This window comes from Ceratotherium simum, chromosome 14 (genome assembly GCF_057802395.1).
Source record: "Ceratotherium simum simum isolate JZ-2026a chromosome 14, ASM5780239v1, whole genome shotgun sequence".
In the NCBI taxonomy this organism is placed as follows: domain Eukaryota; kingdom Metazoa; phylum Chordata; class Mammalia; order Perissodactyla; family Rhinocerotidae; genus Ceratotherium; species Ceratotherium simum.
This window is the reverse complement of record NC_141913.1, coordinates 31,953,517-31,976,040: the sequence shown is the minus strand read 5'-3', so window position 1 is coordinate 31,976,040 and position 22,524 is coordinate 31,953,517. Positions and strand designations below refer to the sequence as shown.

General features: G+C 37.0%; 1 protein-coding gene across 2 annotated transcripts in view; it reads right to left on the bottom strand.

Annotated features, from left to right (window-relative positions):
• Positions 1-22,524, bottom strand: part of PIK3C3 (phosphatidylinositol 3-kinase catalytic subunit type 3) — a 153,045-nt gene that overhangs the window by 14,827 nt on the left and 115,694 nt on the right. For both annotated transcript variants that reach the window (XM_004422483.3, XM_087439166.1), the window contains exons 23-24: positions 18,925-19,015; positions 7,688-7,813 (exon numbers count right to left, since the gene is read on the bottom strand). In XM_004422483.3, the coding sequence (XP_004422540.1) occupies positions 7,688-7,813; positions 18,925-19,015 (217 nt within the window). The remainder of the gene's footprint in view (positions 1-7,687; positions 7,814-18,924; positions 19,016-22,524) is intronic.

Here is a 22,524-nt window from a genome sequence, read left to right as displayed (position 1 = left end):
AAGAGTTGTTTTGGGACCAACACATTAACAGTGTTCAATATTAAAATATCAAGTAGAAATAAAAGAAATCGACATTTTTGGCACCTATTTTATGCTAGGCACCCTCAAAATTATCTGACATAGGGCTTACAAAGAAATATCGGTGACACTACCCTTTCTTCATTATTATTATCTCTTAAATTTAGCATTCAGTGAAACTGATAGAATGCTACCTTTTTTTTCTTTTCTTTTCTTTTTTTTTTTTTTTGGTGAGGAAGATTAGCCCTGAGCTAACATCCGTTGACAATCCTCCTCTTTTTGCTGAGGAAGATTGGCCCTGGGCTAACATTCATGCCCATCTTCCTCCACTTGATATGGGACGCCTGCCACAGCATGGCTTGATAAGTAGTGGATAGGTCTGCACCCAGGATCTGAACCTGCAAACCCCCAGCTGCTGAAGCGGAGTGCGCATACTTAACCACTACGCCACCAGGCCATCCCTCCTACCTATTCCTTTTGAGGACAATTAAATGCAAAAATAATCTACGACAGTAGATGGTTGTCTTTAACATGTACAGATGCTGTCCATCACCCACTCTCTCGGTAAGGACAACTCTGATCATTTTGTTTGGGTGAATATACATTGAGCCATCCGTACCTCATGTACCCTTTTGTTCAATCAAATATATGCTGGCATTATCTTGAAGGAGTTAAGAATGCTGTTTATGTGCAACAAAACTTTGTTTCTATGAACTTCACCTCATTATTACACTGAAAGAAAACGTGAAGGAAAAAAATCTTGATGACAAATGTGTTTGGTTTTTGTGTGCACATGCGTGTATATGTGTAAAATAGTGAAAGATTCTGACTGATTTTAATCTTAGACAATTAGAGTGGCAATTCTAGAAATAATATAAGATATATATATATAGTGTGTGTGTGTGTGTGTGTGTGTGTGTGTGTGTGTGTATGTTTGTGAGGAAGATTAGCCCTGAGCTAACATCCGACGCCAATCCTCCTCTTTTTGCTGAGGAAGATTGGCTCTGGGCTAACCCCCATGTCCATCCACCTCTACTTTATATGGGACGCCGCCACGGCATGGCTTGACAAGTGTTGGCTCGTGCCCAGGATTTGAACCTGTGCACCTCAGACCACCGAAGCAGAGTGCACAAATCCAACTGCTACGCCACCAGGCCAGCCCCAGTAAGATATATTTTTAATGTTAATAAAAGGAACATAATTTAAAATTTAAGACATAGTTTTAATGTTTTCTTAAAGGCAATATCAGAGGAAATAAAAATAAACTTTTCACAGGGTCCTTGGCACTATGTAAAATCATATACATTTATTTGGTACCTACTATGCGCCAGGAATGGTTCAGGTTCTGTGGGAGATCCCAAGTTACTTACAATAAAATGCCTGAAGACAAAATGCTTACGTATAGAGGGAGTCACTGCACGCACACACACACAACACCCCCTAGAAGTTGGGCAAATGGGTGGGGAACTCATTCCAGACAAAGACAAAGGTTATGGTTTTGAGAGGGCAGGTATTGGGTATGAGGAATCATCATGGGGGTAGATCATTCAGAGCTATGAAGAAGGTTCTTTTTGAAGGCTGGTAGAAGATGATGGAAGCTGAAAATTCAGGTTAAAGCCCAATTGTGAAGGGTCCTCATTGACATGTTAGGAAGTCTAAATATCCTGGAAACAATTAAAAACCACACACACGTGTGTGTGTGTATGTATGTGTGTGTATGTATGAGAAAAATGCTGCTACTGCACAGAAGGTCTCTCATATATTTCCTAAATACTTCAAAGTGTCTGTGTCTATGGAAAAAAGATCAGTAATACTATGTAGCAGAGCCAGTCCCAAAATATTCAACTCCCTGTACATTTGAAGAATTTATACGAAAGGGTTTGATATTACCCAGAAGGACAGGAAAACAAGTTAGTTTAACAACGAACCTTACTAAAAGCAGTTAATGAAGCAAAGGGGCAAATCTCATCATGATTACATTCAAGTGTTTGAAAACTTTCCTCAGAGAAGATAAGGAAATTAAATTTGTACGGATGAAAAATAAATGGCAGGGCATTTTAGCTGAAAATGATGGGGCATTCTGCTGACTGTTGCTATTACAATAATTAACTAATCTTAAGACCTTGCAACATGTGTAACATAGCAAGTGCCTTTATTATGTTTGTTAAACATCATGGGTTTTAATGGGTAGTTGTCCAGCGGTGCTGATTACAGTGCAACAAGAGAGCACGTGTGGGTCAATCAAATCCAAGACTGGTTTTTGGTCAATGTGCAAAATAAATGTTATCCCGTATTTATCATATTTATCTCAGATTAACTGTTCCCAATGACTCCTTTTTATATCATACTCTTATTGGCTGTTTGCACAGCTGTATTTTTCTTTTCTTTTGATGCTCAGATGAAAGATTGAGAGAAAAGTTAAAAGATAATTTTTCAAATTTATAAGTCTATTTTTAAAAACTTGCCAGTCACAAAAAAATCTATTCTTATCTAAAAAATTAAGCTTAGATGTATATGGAGAAAAACATTAGAAACTATTGTCTATTTCTACAACCCAGGGTTTTGGTTTGAATCTGGACTTCGTCACCTATTAACCTTGAGAGCTTGGGCAGGTTATTTAACGTATCTAAGCCTCAGTTTGCTCATCCTTAAAACAGGCCTGGTGATGCCCCTACTTCACAGGTGTGAGGATTAAATGAGGTGATGCAGGGAAAGCATTTTACACAGTCGCTGGCATATTTAAGTGTTCAGGCTCTTGTTATCACTAGTATTGTCGTTTCTTTGTTGTTTTTATTCCTCCTAGGATAATTCAAATAAATTGGGAATAGATCTGGGACAAAAAAATGATACAAAAGAGTTCTGTATGACATACTTGTGTTACGTTAGTTATTTATTTAAGTTACTAGTCAGGGAATCATCTAACTCTTAAGAACATTAGTTACTAAACTAAAAAACACTTGGTTTTAGAGCAGAAAAATTTCTATTTGGCCAGAGAATTCAATACTTTTTGTTTTCTTCAATGAAATATGTTACACTGCTGTTCTTTATTCCTACTGGTAAAATAAAGCCCATACAATGTAAACTTAGAATGGATGCTCTGTTCTCTTCTCCTTCGGGCATCCTTTGCATCTATGCTTTCTCAAAGTAGATGAGAGGGTAGAACAGTTACAGTGGAAACATCCTACAGTGGGTTTAGGTGCTCAGGTCAGCACATAAAGGTAAAACAGGAACATAAACAAAATTACTCAAGAAAAGCCCTTCAGAAGACAACACATTAGAAATAGTCATCTCTCAAAAAGTCCAAAACCAGAAGCTTTTCCTCCAGTACTGATGCAAAAAACCTGTTTCTTTGTTTGAGCAGCAGATGGGGCAGATGGCTTGCATTTAGAGGCCATGATGTACAAAAAAACCAAGACACTTCAGTATTGTAATTACATTCAGCATAGTAAGATATTATGTTACGGGAGGCACTTGGGATCTGAAACTCTTCTGAGGGTACCCCTGTCACATTTATTAGAGGACATACACTCTTCAGGGGAAATATCAGGCATAATAACCACACCATTTCCCCCCTTTTATTGTTTTTTTAATCCCCCCAAGTATGTATATATGTATGTATGTGTGTATATGTGTGTGTGTGTGTGTGTGTGTATACACAGACAGACAGAGAGATAGATCGATAGATAGATAGTTGAATTCTCTTAAGTTAAAGGTGCATAAGATGTGAGTACACATTAATGTCATTCACGTGCCCCTCTGCCTGGACCTTAGCTTTTCCTCCTTGAACACCACAGGGGCTAAGTAAGGACTCTTGCCAAATGAATAGCAGTGACGTGTTCTTAGTATCTTGAGCCGGAACTTAGGTAAGCTTTATGAACCCAATCTGTTCTTTCTTATTTATGCTCAGTCTGCAAAAAATACATCTTTAACCTCAGTTAGTCTACTAAGATTCATTTAATTAGATTTAATATGTATTAAGGTTAATGGAAACCACACCCCATTCTCCAGACTTCTACCATCAATCAGTGAAGAGAGAGAGAGACAGGAAAAAGCAGAAACTGGAAAGAAATGGACTTCAATGTGAGAGATTACCATTGAAAGGCCTAGTTTTAGAGGAGTAAGGGACCCAAACTAACTGACCTCTACCTTTCTGTGCAGACAAGACTAGAAAGCCCTTTAAAAATCATTTCGGTGGGCAGAAGAGTTCTGATGATGCAATTTCAAAGACAATGACCCAAATAAAAGTGTCTTCCAGTGGAAAATTTGTACCACTAATAGGTGGGTGTTGCTAGGCAACAAATATTGCAGTGTTTAATCTCTACCCTTCCTTGGGAAAGGCATGATGGAAGAAAATAGGGCTTTTCAGCATTTCAATATAATAGTTGTATCTGGCAATTTTTTAGTCATCTTTTAGATTATAATTCCTTTTATGCTGAAACAACTGTAACTTTTGTTAACATGTATCAATATACCTCCACTTTTAAAAAATTGGGTTCTATAATCCATAGTGACTAATAGGAATGCACTAATATTAGCATAAATCAATTAGCAATATGCATCCTTATAATAAACGCTGAGTGACAAAAAAACAGATGTTCGTCATCAGAATTTGAGTGCGCATGCGATCTATTAGTATCAATACTTAGAAAATGTATATGTAGACGTGAGTTCCAAAGAGAAACTTCTTCAGAGATTAGTTAAGAAATAGCTAAGCTTCTATAATTTTATAATTTCAAGACTTGTGTAAGTTAAGCCCTTATTTACTATTTCTTGTACTCTTCAATGCCTAAGCAAGTTCCAATGAAATTTAACATCTTTAGGTTACTCTTATTTTGATATTGTTTCCATTGCACAATAGCATGAGCACAGGTGATATATTTAAGGAACCTTAATAAAACAGCATGAGGGGCCGGCCCCGTGGCTTAGCAGTTAAGTGTGCACGCTCTGCTACTGGCGGCCCGGGTTCGGATCCCGGGCACGCACCCACGCACCGCTTGTCCGGCCACGCTGAGGCCGCGTCCCACATACAGCAACTAGCAGGATGTGCAACTATGACATACAACTATCTACTGGGGCTTTGGGGGAAAAAAAAAAAAAAGGAGGAGGATTGGCAATAGATGTTAGCTCAGAGCCGGTCTTCCTCAGCAAAAAGAGGAGGATTAGGATGGATGTTAGCTCAGGGCTGATCTTCCTCACAAAAATAAATAAATAAATAAATAAAATAGCAGGAGCATTTTCAAGTTAATTTCTTTTTTTTTTTTAAATAATTTTATTTATTTATTTATTTTTTCCCCCAAAGCCCCAGTAGATAGTTGTATGTCATAGCTGCACGTCCTTCTAGTTGCTGTATGTGGGACGCGGCCTCAGCATGGCGGGAGAAGCAGTGAGTCGGTGCGCGCCTGGGATCCGAACCCGGGACACCAGCAGCGGAGCACGCGCACTTAACCGCTAAGCCATGGGGCCAGCCCCTCAAGTTAATTTCTTAGGATAAAGAAATTAATTTCTTAGGATAAAGAAGACCTAAATATGATAAGCTAGGAAACAACTTTGGACATGGGAGTCAAAAGATTCGGGTTCGTGTCTTGGTTTTGTCCTTTGTTAGACATATGAAGTTGGCTAAGCCATTACACCTCTCTGGGGTTTTTTCCCCTATAACTCTCAAATATCTCCTGTGCCATATGTAGAGCCAGATCTACCATTAGCTAGCTGGGTGACTTCAACAAGTCACTTACTTATCATCTGCGTCACAGTTTACCCTCTTGAGAAGTGACTGGTTAGGATTTTAATGACATGTGAAGGAGACATTGAGTTGGCACTTGTAATGAAATATGACCCAGATTGGTGTTCAAGGAGAAGAAACTTTTTCTGTTAAGCAAGACAAAGAGTCTAAGCTAACATTTACAGGAAGAAATTCCTTTATGTCATCTATTTTTTAAGTATATAAGGCATTGTGCTACTAGGTGACTGACAGATACAGCGCAGCCTTCATGAAGTCTGCATTTTAAGAGTTTAAGGGAAGTATCCAAGTATCTATAATAGAAAGCAAAATATAAGTGCAACTCACAATAAAAGTCCAAAGTACTACAGATATTCAGAGGAAGATGAATCAGAGTGGCATTAAGAATAGATCTTAAAGGATAGGTTGGATTTTGGCAAACAGAAGTTTACAGAAGATTCATTATTAAGAAGATGAATATTCTGGGCTGAAGAAATGGCATTAACAAAACAGCCATAGAGATAGAAGAGAACAAAAATATACAGAGAAAGAGAGTATTAGGGGAACAGCTTGGAAAGTGGCTGAAAACACAACATCCTGGAAGGCCTTGAGTTGCTAGAGATTGGACGTCACTGTTAGGCAATAGAGAAACACTGTACATATTTAAATTAAAAAAAGACAAGGTAAAATATTATTTTGTTAAAATATATCTGATTGGAATATTCAGCAGAATAAAGATAATAATGCTGCAAGAAGAAAAAGACTAAAAGAGAGAGAACAGTTATGAAGGGTTTTAGTTATCTAAAGTATGGTAAAGTGAAGAACAACTGGATTAAAATGTTAGTATTGAGAAAACGACAGAAAAGGATAATTAAAGAAATAGTTAAGGCTTGATGACATTCTGGATACCGGGTGAAGGAGAAGTCAAAGAAGACAGGCTTTGTGCTTGCGTGATTATTACTCAGCCATAAAAAAAGACAAAATCTTGCCATTTGTGACAACATGGATGGTCCTTGAGGGTATTAGGCTAAGTGAACTATGTCAGATAGAGAAAGACAAACACCATATGATTTCACTCATATGTGGAAGATAAACACATGGATAAGGAGAACGATTAGTGCTTACCAGAGGGGAAGGGGGTGGAGGGAGGGCAAAAGGGGTAAAGGGACACATATGTACGGTGACTGATAAAAATTAGACTATTGGTGGTGAACACGATGCAGTCTATACAGAAAATGATATATAATAATGTACACCTGACATTTGCACAATGTTATAAGCCAATATGACTTCAATAATTTTTAAAAATTATTATTAATTGAATATATAAAGTCAGAAAGGAGTTCAAAAGGAGAAGTATGTGAGGGTGTGGGAGAAGAAAACAGCCTAATTTTTCTGTTTGCCAACCATTCTCATAATCATCCTCATTAGAAATTCAAAATTAAAACAGGTTTTAAATCTGAGGTTTATCATCATAGGCTAGTGTGAAAAGGTCTTCCCTCAAACATTTGTATGAAAGTTTCTGCTAACAGTAAGTCTACGGATAGACCTTTTCAGTGTGTGGTATTCACTGCTTTTCTCAGCTTCTAAACTCCTTTCCTAGCACTTCACCACTTACCAAAACCCAACAAGTGTCTAAGTCTCACTTGCTAAGGCCTCTGCTAAACCCCAGATCATTCTCAAGAAGGGTTTACAATCACCACTGACTGCAAAGGACAAACACACCTATGCTGACGCTCCAAAATTTAGTCATTACTAAGAAAATTTAAGTACGATGTTTTAGAGTAAATAATGCATTAAGCACGTTCACATCAGCTGGCTGGTGAGATGTCAAAAAGTCTTGACCAACAACCAAAAAATATGTCACTGGCAGGAGCAAAGTGTGGCTCTCCGAGGACTCTGGGGTAGAACATGGAGAAGCTGAGATAAGTGCGCTGCCCTCAGAGAACTTACCTGGGCAAACTTGTGAATCTGTTCTACCACTGCAGCAAACAGAGCGTGGACACTTTCATCAATCAGACTCTGCATGTAATGCACTGCCTCTTCATCGGACAGGTCTAGACGGAATTTATCCTGAACCTACAAGGTCATAGTCTGTTAGTCTTTTGAATGAAAAAAAACAGATATACTTTGAAGAGACAGAATCAAATGGATATAAATATTATTATAATATATAATGAGCTATTTCTATGCCAAAGAAATGATTCATAACTTATAAGAAATTCTGAATACTGTTCTCTTGAGTGTGGAAGTTTACTGTTTTATGCTCTTTATATCACCCTATCCTTCTAAGTTGTAAATACTTTTTAAGAAAGAAAAGTTAAAGTAAATAGAAAATATGATTCTGTTAGGCCTTGCGAACTTAAAAACAGACAAAAATTGTTCTTTTAACTCAAAGGTCTGCTTTTTTTTGTATTTCAAAGCTAAAACTACTATATAAGATTTAAATTGTGACATATTTATTAACAATCTCCTTCACTTTATCCCTGTTATTCATTATGAAATGGATGTAGCAAGGTGAGATTATATTAATATTCTCCCCCACCTTCACTGCCTACACAGTAAGAACTATGTCATTCCCTGGCAAAATAAACTAAAGTAGATCTTCTAAAATGTTTCCTTTCCTATAGGAGTTCTCTGTACTTCTACAAAGAACTATTTCAGTTGGTCTACAACTTTTAAAGACAGAGGAATTTTTTAAATTTCATATTTAAAGATACAGTTGATCCTCGATAGCAATAAGTACTAGAAAACTTAGTAGATATATATATATGAGAATGGTTCCCTAAAAAATAAAAGACAATGTTATTGAATGATTACTTTGTGCGAAACACTGTGCAAAAGCACCTTACATGCAGTATTTCACTAGACTCTCAAACTGAAGCTATACCAGATGATCCGATAGCTCTGCAGCCTCAGGACAGGAGAAGTAAAAGAGAGCTAGATATAAAAAGTGAAGGACAATTTGGTAGAGGGAGACCTAAGGGTGTATTTTCAATGAACTAACTCTCCCATTTCTGGATCCCAGTTAATGACACATGTTCCTTGAGTTTAATCCTTTAGATTCCTTGACTTCTACTTAGATCATGTCTAACAATTTTGAAACTATTTTTTAAGGACATCAAAGAACTACAGGGCAGGAGAATCAAAACTTCAATCCAATTTATCAAAACTTGCACTTTTGTAAGTACTTGAATTACAAACAGAAGATATGTAATTGGCATATTAAAAATGTTATTTACCAAATATGAAAACCTTCTCTTTTATAACAAAGAAGGTTAACAATATAAATGGTTGGTTGGTATCATGTATACCGACTTATTTTAGGCTACTTGTTATTGTCCCCTAAATCCTTAAGGTTCTATCATTTTCTTCAAGCTACATTCTCCTGTTCTTCAGATTATACAATTTCTATTGATTTATCTTTACGTTCACTGATTCCTTCTAATGCCATAATCCAATATATTTTTAAAGCCATCCAACTAATGTTTCATTTTAGATATTATACTTTCAGTCTGGAATTTTCATTTTGTTCTTTTCCTTCCTAGTTTTCATTTCTCTGTTGAGATCCCTCTCTGTTCAGTCATTATGTATTTATTTTCCCTTAAGCCCTGAACATACTTATAACAGTTTCTTTCCAGTCCTTTAACTGTGACATCTGGGTCATCTCAGGGTGTTTCTACTGACTGCTTTTTTTCATTGACTGTGGGTCACATTTTTCTGTTTCTTCACAAATCTAGTGATTTTTTATTAGATACTAGACATTTTGAATATGTTATAGACTCTGAATTTTGTTATGTTCTTGTGAAGAATCATTCTAGCAGGAAGCCAACTGGCTGAAATCAAATCCAAAATCTGTCCTTCCTGTGATGAACAACTGTAAACTCTGCTCAGGTCTTTAAGCTTCTGACTGCTGCTTCCCTCTCCCCTGGGATCACTGGGCCTACATAGTTACATTTTCAGTCAGGATTTGGGAAAATTTTACATGCAAATTGGGGGAAGGGGACTCACTACCTCTGATTATCACCTTTCCAGAATTTCTCCCCTAACTTTGTGGCTATCCTACCAGCTCCAAACTCTGTCCTTTTACACTTCATCAGTATGGCTGCACCCAAAACAATCTGGAGAGTGCCTTCACACAAAAGGTTGCAAACTTGTAAATCTCAGCCTTTGGAGTTCATCTTTCAAAGGTAGATACCCTTTGTGTTTATGCCTGTTTTTTATTACTCCCCACTGCCTCTGAATAATATTCTTTATTTTTACCATATTTTAAAATTGTTATCTGGATCAGTGTTCTCTGTCTTTGAAACAGGGTACTCTAATGCTTAGTACGATGGAGATATAGCAGAAGATCGAAGGAAACAATCTAATATTCAGTTTCTATTTCTTCAACTTCTAAATGAAATCACCGCCTTCAGTACTAATGATCCACTTGCAATCTTGCATCATACTGGAACGGTTTCAGCCATAAACCATTCACAGAAAACAAAATAGCTTCTCTGAAAGCTAGTCATTCAGCCACTAATAAAATTTCAGCAGTGGGCAATTAACTCATTTTGAGGAGCCCATTTTACCATTACAGCTCTGTAAATTACCTAAAAGTTCTCGTGAGCTAAAGCACGTATTCCTTCATTTTAGTTTTACTTTTCAGAGTTACTCGTAGAAGTTTACACCTTTTTTTGTGTTGGTCCTTTTATATCTTCTCTTTCTTTGATTAAACTTCTCTGGGGTGTTCTTTTTGTTCTCCACATGCCATAGTTGCCAAACTTTTAAATATCCTGATAACACCTTCACTAGACACTCCTTCCATCTTTTCTTCAGCATTTACACGACCTGACTCTGGTGTGTCTGTATTCATCTGAAAGTTTAACATAGTAGTATAGAAATGGTATAGAATATGGTAGGACTAACACCTTTCTTCATTTGGATACTATATTTCAAATAGTAGATTATAAATTTTATAGGCTTTTATATTAGCCACATGACAGTTAGTTCCCATTAAGCTTGAAATCAACTGGAAGCTGGGCAGCAACCAACCAAAATATCACTTGCTATATGTGTCCATGATGAAACAAGTTCTAGAATTGGTAAAAACTTTCGAAGGTGATAAATATATACCCTAGCCTTAGGCAGATGGCACTAAATGAGGGAAAATAAAATATAGTTTCAATTTTTCAGTTCCTATTTTTAAACCAATCAATCTTATTTTTAAACATAGAATGATCTCTTGGAGATCAACTTTCTTCGTTTTTGCTTTTTAATTCCCAGATGCATCAATGGTAAAAATTAGTGGTTGTTACTCTGTCCTTTTAAAACCTTCATTTAGGGGCCGGCCTGGTGGCATAGCAGTTGAGTGCACGTGCCCCGATGCAGCAGCCCGGGGTTCACAGGTTCAGATCCCGGGTGCGCACCGACGCATCGCTTGTCAAGCCATGTTGTGGTGGCGTCCCATATCAAGTAGAGGAAGATGGGCATGGATGTTAGCCCAAGGCCAATCTTCCTCACAAAAAATAAATAAATAAAAATAAATAAATCAAACCTTATTTATCAACTGGAAGAAAAATTCATTTTATCCATTTTATAAAAATTTTATTGAAATTTGACTTACAAGCAAAAATGAACCCTTTTATTTATAGACTTATCTTTTTAAAGCTACCACAAACTACTGTTTGTTCTTTTATTTTAGAAATTTTTCCTTATTGCTATCCTTAACTACAGAGAAAACAATTTAGAATAAGAACTTCAAACTTAACATTATCACTTGATGCTTGGATATCTTATCTTTAAAAGCATAAAATATTGGCGACATGAAAATAAAATTTTTATGACTAAAAATGATTATATGGAAGAGTATAAGGCATTATTTCATCTTGAAAAGTTAGAATCTTCTAAAGACAGTCTCAATTAGCATCCTCTTTGCTAATAATAAAGAGGATTGATTGTACACATGGTTGCAGCATTTTCATATCGGACTATAAGACAGGTTTAATCTGGCAAAATTTGTATTGTAACTAGCCTATAAAAATTGACATCTTTATTTACTTAGCAAAAAGCAGCCTAAGTTTCCTTGTCTAACATTGAAGGGCAGTGTAACCTCTCAAATTGTGCTGGGGAGGTAATTATTTATTCCCTTGGATTATCAGGTTTATTGTCCACTAAGTTATCTGCCTGCTCAATTCAGTTTTCCGACCATAATCAAATGGTGATGTAAGAATTAATGAGATACATTAGAAGAACTTTAAGGAAAAAAGTGGATAAATATTTCTCACAAGAAGATGTAATAGGCAAAATCTGTACATTCTGCAGACTCTATCATTCGTTGATTTTAGAAATGATTCTAGAGAGGTTGTAATTAATGATAAACATACTTGCTACTCAATTAGACCATATTAGCAAGTACAGTCATGTGTCGCTTAAGGATGAGGATATGTTCTGAGAAATGTATCCTCAGGCAATTTTATCATTGTGCAAAACATCATAGAGTGTACTTACACAAACCTAGATGGTATAGCCTACCACACACTTAAAAGCTATATGGTACTAAATTATGGGACCGCTGTTGTACATGTGGTCCGTCGTTGACTGAAACATTGTTATGCAGCGCATAACTGTAATGGAAAATCTCTGAGTTATCCAAATCCCTTTTTCAGATACCCTTTTCACACTTGGCATCTTTTTCTTTTTCTTTTTTTTTCTTTTTTTGGTAAGGAAGATTGGCCCTGAGCTAACATCTGTTGCCAATCTTCTTCTTTTTGCTTGAGGAAGATTGTCCCTGAGCTAACATCTGTGCCAATCTTCCCCTATTGGGATGCAGCCACAGCATGGCTGATGAGCGGTGCACAGGTCTGCGCCCAGGATCCGAACCCGTGAACGCTGGGCTGCCAAAGCAGAGTGCGCAAACTTAACCACTACACCACCAGACCAGCCCATACACTTGGTATCTTTTAACTAGAGACAACATTTCCATTGTAGCCTGACACTTCATGTCTAAAAGAAGATTGACTAAAAACATGTCCCTGACAGCACAGCTTTTAAAGAAAACCATGGGCATTTCACACCAGAGGCATCCATTGTGATCAACGAGCAGTTGTGATGCCTACCTTAGGCAATTAGAGCAGTGTTCTAAAGGTTACTGAGTTCTTGGTATGTCAATGAATTACCACTGCTGATATCCAATTGAAAGGTCATATCTTCTACCAGGGACAGAATCAAATCATCTGACTTCCCTGCTTTCAAAATGGAGATCTGTCATATCAATTTTTTTCTGCCAACTAACTTCACAAATCTCATTTTGGATACATTAAAAAACTGGAGGGCCGGCCCCGTGGCTTGGCGGTTGAGTGCGCGCGCTCTGCTGCTGGCGGCCTGGGTTCGGATCCCGGGCGTGCACCGGCGCACCGCTTCTCCGGCCATGCTGAGGCCGCGTCCCACATACAGCAACTAGAAGGATGTGCAGCTATGACATACAACTATCTACTGGGGCTTTGGGGGGGAAAATAAATAAATAAATAAAATTATTAAAAAAAAAAAAAAAACAAAAAAACTGGAAACTCAATATCTTATTTTTCTATTTAAATTTTAGCACATTTCCAGTCACAAATTTAATGTGAACATTTAATGATAATCTCATAGAAATAGCAAGTGAGCAATATGTTTTCTTATATTTGAAGACTAATTTAAAAACTTATTCTTCTAATCTGTCTCTGAGGATTTAACATGGTGATCTGAAAGACAACTATCCTTAAGACACAAGAGCCCTGGCTATTATAGATCTGCTCTTCTGATAAATCTTGGATGACTGATACTTTTCTTTTTAGATTTCACACTTCTGGCAATGAGAGATAATTCCACATGTCAGATGGCTCTTTTGGGAGCCATAATTAGGAATTATCTAAATATGTAAAAGGATAAGAAACCTCATTCCTCCTGTGATCTGTTACTCTACTCCGAGGTCAGACCAAACTCTGGGAAAGGTTAGGGGAGCTAATAAAAATACAACCATTACAAGACAAATTTAACATAGAAAGAAGGCTTTTGCTTAACATAATTTAGTGTTTAGCATCTCTGAAATAATAGTAACTTTTATTAAAATAATAAAAGCAGACATCCCCTATTAAATTCTTCTTCCTCAAAGCATTAGAATTATAAAAAAATGTTTTTCCTTGTACTCTTTTATTAATAATTTAAGCACAAAAGTAATTATAACAAAGGAATAATTTTCATTCATCGGGGTGCAAGGAAGAGTTTTAATCTATAAATATTATTTTCTTGCTGAGTTAATTTGATTACTTGAGTTGCAACAGAATTAAAAATCTCTTATTTGAATAAAAACCAGAATTTAAAATAAAGAGTAATTAAAAAGAAAAATGATGAAAACTGAACTCCCAGCCAACTACTGATAAAAGAGAATCAATGTTGTAAATAATTGTTTGTAATAAGACTCATGAATACTATTTAAGAAAAAAAATCTACATGGTCAAATTTCCATGAGAGTAGATATTACAGCTTGTATCTTTATTAATCTTATAGGCACCAAAGGCAATTTAATTTTAAAAGTCATTTGAAATAGATCTTCAGATAATTTGTAGCTGCTTGTACTATATATAATTTCCTTGTTTTGAAGTTTAGTAAAAAATCATTTTAGAGGAGGAATACATCCGTCTTCAACACAAAACAGTATTATCTCATTAAATTACTTTGAACAAACTTGTTACCACGGTTTAAAAGGTCTCTTTTTTATTACACTGATTTAAAGGAAAACACAAATGAAAAAGCACTGAGTGTCAAGTGGACAAGTTTATCCATTACTAGTTCTACCTTCTCTTTACTTATTTTCTGAATAGAGATTCGCGTGTTTCCAAAGGCTACGAAGATTTAAAACTCCTTGAAGTTAGACAATTGTTTTCTTCCAACACACTCTCCCTAGTAGCAAAGTTAATGATTTCCTGGAGAATACATATACTTTTTATCTCAAATATTTTACCTTTCGTTCATTCACTAGTGCATTCTACAGAAGTTGAGTAAGAAGTCTTATTTCTATACCGCAGGTTTATAAAATATCTTTTTAATTTATTCAACAACAGCTCACACACACCTCGGTGAGGCCTTTCCTGGTCACCAAATCCAAAATTGCCAACACCACTATCAACCCAACATTTCATTTCCCTCTTACTTTTTTTTTTTTTTCTGTATCATACTGATCACTATTAATATGCCGTATATTTTACACTACTTACTTTATCTTAAAGCTCCACGAGTGCAGGAAATTTTGTATTGTTTATTACTACAACTCAAACAATGAGATAGTGATTGATACACAGTAAATAGCTCAATGAATATTGTTGAGTGAATGAATGAAGTATAAAAAATATTCATGGGAAGGATATACTCAAACTGCAGGAGAAGATTACCCTTAGAACAGAGGAATGCAGATGAGTGCAATTCAACACTAACTGTAGTATTTTGATTCATTAATAAAAGAGGACTTAAAGCAAATAGGGCAAAATGTTAACATTTATTAAATACGAGTGGTGGTTAATGGGTGTTTGTTACATAAGCATCCATATTTTTTATGATTTAAATATTTCATATAAAAATTTATTAAGAAAAAAACTAATACGATCTGTTTGCACATTGTTAGAAATTAGTCTTTTCGCTATGCTTTAATTATATTAGCACCATAACACTTTGCTTTTATCAATATGTATTATTTTTATTAGGCTGCTTGGATAGTCTTGCTCTAAATTATCAAAGAATTAAAACAGTTTGATCAAGCTTCTTATAGCACCAAGCGACAAGTACCACAGTAACCTACTAATACCAGGTATTCAACTGATGTTTGTGATTAATGATTATATGTTTTAAATTGTGACCCCATCTCACATTTTTGGGCAACTGTGTTTTCTAAGAATTAAGCAAATCTGATTAACAAAAACGTCATGTATTTCATATATAAGTAATCAGTTTCAAAAAAATTAAAATGAAATTGACATATACTAAAATAAGTTATAGAGACAGGAAAATATTGCTGCACTTTGGATAATCTGTACTTCTGTGAAGACTTCAGCCTCAAATGTTCTACTCGGTTTCTCTAGCTGGCTTCCATTCATAAGGCCGATAAAAAAATTTTCCAAGTAGTAAGACTTTGAAGTAATGCCAGCAATCATTATTTCGTCTGAGTATAAAAACCTATTTCTACTTCTTAAAAAAGCCAAGCAATGTGAAACACAAATTTTAGCCTATTCCAGCATAACTTTCCAATATTATTATGATTTTAATGTCAAGTTTATGTTGCAACTGGCTACTTCCCATTCTTGATAAAACAGCAGAAAGCAAAGAAACCTTTTATGAAATACCCTTTTGGGCAAAAACATGGTAAAATTCCTTTTTTTCAAAGTTCACTTAATTGAAACTAGAATAAACAGCTAGGGAGTACTAGTCTAAAGAAAAATGACTAATGTACATGCTTTTTTTTCCTTCATAAATGAATTGCTTTGTATTTTAAAAGACAGTGCCATAAAGATAGATGGTAACAAAAGGACATTCTTAAACAATAAAATCATGATTTTCTAAAGGAGAAACAGAGTTGGAACAAAAGATCTAATAAGAACAAGAGCAACATAATTTAATTGGCAGAAGACATTGGGAGACTCCATTTGACAAATGCTGTCAGAACTTTCATAAATGACTTCTGAGCACAAGTGAAGTTAGGGAAGAGTGAACAGAGGACAGAGGTAAATGGGTTTAAAATAAAAAGCAAAACAGACCCTGAATACAGCAATGCGAAAAAAAAAAAAAAAAAAAAGGCAACAACATTTGAAATCTGGTGCAGCCATCAATTACAGCTAAAGAAATTTTCATCAACCAATTATATTTCTTGATGGATGAGCTTTAGTCAATAAAATAAATAAATAAAATGACAAAAAATAAGCCATGCCAAAAACTAGTGTGATAAGTAGTCTATTTCCTATGGGTGGTGGGGGAAGATTTTTGTTGAAACAGTGCTTGTGGATAAAATAATAAGTGAAATCCTAAGAGCCTAATTTTCTTAAATGGTTAGACAATAAAATATTTACATTAACTCCCTCTCACTGCTTGTCAAAGACTTATAAATTTAGGTAAAAGAGATTAGCCTCATTCATGTTTGCAGTGGTCTGAATATTTGTGTCCTCCCAAAATCCATGTTGAAATACTAATGCCCAATGTGATGGTATTAGGAAGTGGAGCCCTTGGGAGGTGCTTAGGTCATGAGGGTGGAGCCCTCATGACTGGGATTAGTGCTCTTATAAAAGTGACCCCAAACAGCTCTCTAGCCCCTTCCACCATATGAAGATATAACAAGAAGTGTCTGACCTGAAGAGCGCTCTCACCTATCATGCTGGCACCCCAGTCTTGGACTTCCAGCCTCCAGAACCATGAGAAATAAATTTCTGTTGTTTGTAAGCAACCTAGTCTCTGATATGTTGTTATAGCAGCCCAAATGGAGCAGGACAATGTTCAATCAACCCTTGGGAGGTGCTTAGGTCATGAGGGTGGAGCCCTCATGACTGGGATTAGTGCTCTTATAAAAGTGACCCCAAACAGCTCTCTAGCCCCTTCCACCATATGAAGATATAACAAGAAGTGTCTGACCTGAAGAGCGCTCTCACCTATCATGCTGGCACCCCAGTCTTGGACTTCCAGCCTCCAGAACCATGAGAAATAAATTTCTGTTGTTTGTAAGCAACCTAGTCTCTGATATGTTGTTATAGCAGCCCAAATGGAGCAGGACAATGTTCAATCAACCCTTGGGAGGTGCTTAGGTCATGAGGGTGGAGCCCTCATGACTGGGATTAGTGCTCTTATAAAAGTGACCCCAAACAGCTCTCTAGCCCCTTCCACCATATGAAGATATAACAAGAAGTGTCTGACCTGAAGAGCGCTCTCACCTATCATGCTGGCACCCCAGTCTTGGACTTCCAGCCTCCAGAACCATGAGAAATAAATTTCTGTTGTTTGTAAGCAACCTAGTCTCTGATATGTTGTTATAGCAGCCCAAATGGAGCAGGACAATGTTCAATCAACAGAGAGATCTTCTAATAATGTTCAGAGTCAGTTACATCAGAACTTAGGGCTTTTGGTGTCAATTATTTTCAACCACCCAGAGCGATCTTATCTCTGAGACTGCTACTGCCTTTCAGTAATTTTATACTTCTACAAATTAAAAAGCTATATTATCTTTCTTTCAAGTTGAATATTTACAATCACATTGATATTTAAGATCATCTTATGTTATCTTTGGGGGAATAAAGTGCTTTACATATACTCCCCTCCCCCTCAATGAATCAGAGAGTCAAATTAATTTGGACAAAAATCTTCAAATCTGTTACCCTTTCTCTCATCTCTTGCTGTAACTCAAGGTAAGATAGTTCTGAATCACTGTTCACCCACATGACGACTGTCCCTTGTTCTTGTCTTTGCAGACTGAGTTTAAAAAGCAGGTCTCTACTTTCCCGACACAGAAAGAAACCCCTGTAAGAAGGGTGTGGACAGGAAGGATACAGAATGCCTGTTTTCTTCTATATGCTACTACGATATTTTGTTTTTGATCCTTAGCATACTTACCCTGGGAGTGCCAGGAATCACATATTCTTTTAGGAATATTAGAGAAGAGCTAAACTTTTCAGGACAAAGAGCAAGGGCTGTGTAGTAAGCTTTCTCTCTAAATAAAGCGAATTCATGTGAATGCGGGTATGAACAGGAAAGGGGAGCGAACTGGCTGCAGAGGACTTGAGAGGCTGTTGTATTCTGGAATGTGAAAAAAAATGACATACAAGATCTCTCTTTTTTTTTTTTTTGTGAGGAAGATCAGCCCTGAGCTAACATCCATGCCAATCCTCCTTTTTTGCTGAGGAAGACTGGCCCTGAGCTAACATCCGTGCCAGTCTTCCTCCACTTTATGTGGGATGCCTCCACAGCATGGCCTGACAAGCGGTGCATCGGTGCACACCTGGGATCTGAACCCAGGCCGCCAGCAGTGGAGTGCGCGCACTTAATCACTGTGCCACAGTGCCGGCCCAAGATCTCTTTCTTAATTTACGTTACTTAAGAGTCTTGGGGCCGGGATGACAAGGGGAAATGGGTTGTTAAAACTCTAACGTCTTTTATATATGCAAAGTAGACTGTGGTATCTAAGGATGTATAAAAATTACCTTTTTCACAGTTTTATCTGGTTCAAGAGCAATATCTGGAATGTTGGCATCTACCATCAAGGAAAACAAGTTCAAAATCAGATTAGAATACCTAAAGGAGAGTGGGAAAGAAAAAAAAAATAGCAATGTGTTAGAATTTTGTAGCTCTTTCTCATGGCAAGAACACTCCTAGAAGCAGTGGTACTCGGATCTTTATAATGATTACTATTACTCCTATGAAAAACAGAATGTGCAACTATTCATCACTGTCTCCCTGTCTCAATGAAAAGCAAGGCTTGAAAATATCTTATTCTGGGGCGTTGATATAATGCCATTTTTAGGTCCCACACTATGGAACAAATTTTTGGAGTAACGATCTAATAATGATATTCTTTTCATTCTTTAGTATGAATATTCTTTTTAGAAGAGGTCTAAGGAGAATCCACTTTATATCTAATTAGCATTTTACTAAGTGATGAAGATCTACCTTTGCTAAATGATGACAAGATCTGCTATTTTAAGACTACCTCAGTATGTGATGGCTAAATGAATGAAAGGGAAATACTATCATCCCACTAGTCATTCACGAGTATCCTCCCGGGATACTAATCACCATTTCAGGAACTACAGTGACTGGTCTGGATATAAGTAATCCTAAATGAAGGAAAAAACAGCTAGTACTCTACTGCATTAAAAACAGGCAAGATATCTACATAATATTAACTTTGGAGTAAGCTGGCCCCTATAGAAACTGAAGGTTCATCCTCACCAATCCTGAAACTCTCCCTCTTCCTCCAAACAAGGAGAATGTTCCTATTCCAGACGCTCATTTCCAGAGATGGAGGCTTATGGGGAAAGGTGTAAATAAGTGTACACTGGGCAAAACCACCTCCTGCTCCAGAACACTCTCCCCTTGGAAGTTATGCTCTGGGGGCCCCTTAGCACTGTAGTGATAAAAGGAGATTCAGGTTTGACTTTGAGGATGGATGTGAGTAAAGGAAACTTTGGTTTTAGGCAAGGAAGGTTTTTAGCTGCTCTCAGTAAAAGTGTCAACACAAGGGCCTTGCATTTTCTTCTCGGGGAGTAGAGGTCAGGGTTTAGGTGGTGCAGAATCTTTATTCCAGCCATCTACCCTTCCAAATATAAAAAGGCACAACCTGTTACATAAAAACTATTTCATGCTTGAACTATAATGATAATAGAACTTGTAGACAAAAATGACTATCCATATGAACCTCAAATTACCTATTTTATCATTATTTTTGTATTTTATACTGCCCATGAAGATCAAGAGGGCCCATAATGACAACTTCCACCTTGACATAGTCTTCAAATCAGGTTAGGCCCTAACTCACTTATATGCTTAAAAAAAAACATATGATCATAGCTAAACAGCTTTAACCTAGCTTCAAGTTACTGATTTCTTTGTGGGAATTGATAAAAAGCACATCACAGATGTCATTCCACTTTTACTCATATAATAATTTTATTCATTCAACCCACAAATATTTACTGAGTGCTCACTTTATACACTGTTCTAGGCACTGAGGATATAGAGTTGAACTGAACAAACAAGGTCCCTACACTCATGAAGCTTACATTCTGGAAGAGGGTGGGAACTCACACAATAAACTAATAAAGCAGATAATTTCATACCTGGTTGACTGATAAAGCTTTAAAAAATAATGAAAAAACAGGGAGATGGGTCAAAGACTGATGGGGTGCAGAGAGGAGTCATCTTAAGGAGGTATGACTTTATTCTAAGTGCACTGGGAAGCAACTGAGTTTAAAGAGTGGAGTGACACACTTAGATATGCATTTTTCAAAGCTTACACTGGCCATCTTGTGGGGAATAAGAATGGAGGTAGGGAAACTATTTCACAGATGTCCAGGTGAAAAAGAAACAATATGGAGGTTATCAGACTATATTTTGAAGATGGAGTAGATGACTCTTGCTGATGGTTTCAATGGAGTGAGGGAGAGAGGAAAGAGGAACTGAATATCACCAACAATTTACCCTAAGTAATGGGGAACTATGGTAATTTATCAAAATAAGAAAGAGTGAATGAAAGAGAAACAGGATTTGGGGCAGGGAATCAAGAATTCCACTTTAGACACACTGAGTTTGAGATGCTCACTAGATTCTTAGTTGAGATGTTGAATAGGTAGTTAGATATATCTCAGAGGGGATATCAGGGCTGATGGAATTAGTTTGAAGCCATCAGCATTTGGATGCTATTTAAAGTCACAGGTCTGGATGAAAATGCCGAAGGAGAGAATTTAGGGGAAAACAGATGCAAAACTAAATCCTTTATACTAATAATGGAACTTCTAGATAGTTCAATATGCGAAGGTCACACAGAAGAGGGAAGAAATCAGCAAAGAAGCAGGAGTGGCCAGTAACGCAACAACAAAACAGGGTTGTGGGTTACACCAAATCTAAGAAAGGTTTTTAGGAACGAAGACGTGGTCAGCCGTGTCAAAGCTGCTAAGAAGAAAAAGTAGCCACTGGATTTGGTACAGGTGACTGTTTATCTTGATAAAATTAATTTCAATAGCAGAGTAGTACTGGAAGCGTTACTGGAGAAGGCTGAAGGAGGAAGAGGAAGCAAGTAAGTGGCGACAGGGAGAAGAGAACTTCTTAAAGTAGATGTGCTGTGAAGGAGAGTCAAGAAATAGGGTAGCAGTACAATGTTTAGCAATATCCCTGACCTCTCCCCACTAGATGCCAGTGGCACTTGCCCAGTTATGACAACCAAAATTGTCTCTAGACATTGCCAAATGTGCTTTGGGGGGAGAGGGAGTGCAAAATAGCTCTCAGCTGAGAACGACTGATTTAAAACCATCATTGTTGGATTTTCATCAGTAACATACAGCTGTTGAACTATACACATGAAATAGGCAGACAGACAGTTCTGATTAGAGTTGGAGTTTCAGCAGGGGAGGTTACAGGACTGGATAAAAATGCATAAGAGCAAGTTTAGAGGGAGGGGCAGTAAGAGTGATTACAGTTTAGGGCCATAAAATTCAGTGGGGAAAGGAGAAAAGTGAGAATATGAGGTAGATTATATGTAGTGGTAGGATGATGAGACTAGAAGCACCAATGAGGTTGAAGACTTGTAGGAACAGGGCACATCCAAAACGAGCTGTAAGGATAAGTGTTGGTCAGAGAGCAGAAGCTTGGGATAGAGATTTTGGAGGGGTAAATTTACTGGTATTGATGAGAAGGAGTGGCCAAGGCTGGCTCTAGATGAGGAGGACATGGTCCTGAGAGGCCAGGTCATGGCGGGACCATTCATGTGGATGTTGAAGTCACAGCAGTAGTCATGAAGACGAAGAAAATGAAAGTTTCCAATGAATGAGAGTGATGGGGTGGTAGGCAGATGATGGTATGATCTCATGGTGTGTGTGTCTATGCTTTTGTTCTTTAAGAAGGCAAGGAAAGAAATGGTTTGGAAGTGGTAATAGGGAGCAAGAGAGGCACCAAGCCCTTCTGTAAACTCTATGGTATGTAAGATATGGAAATAAAGAAGATGATCCACATGAGAGGGCTGCAAGGACTGTAGTCTCAGCTGAGTACAGCCAGCTCCTATGTATTATGTTATGAAAAAAATATGCTCC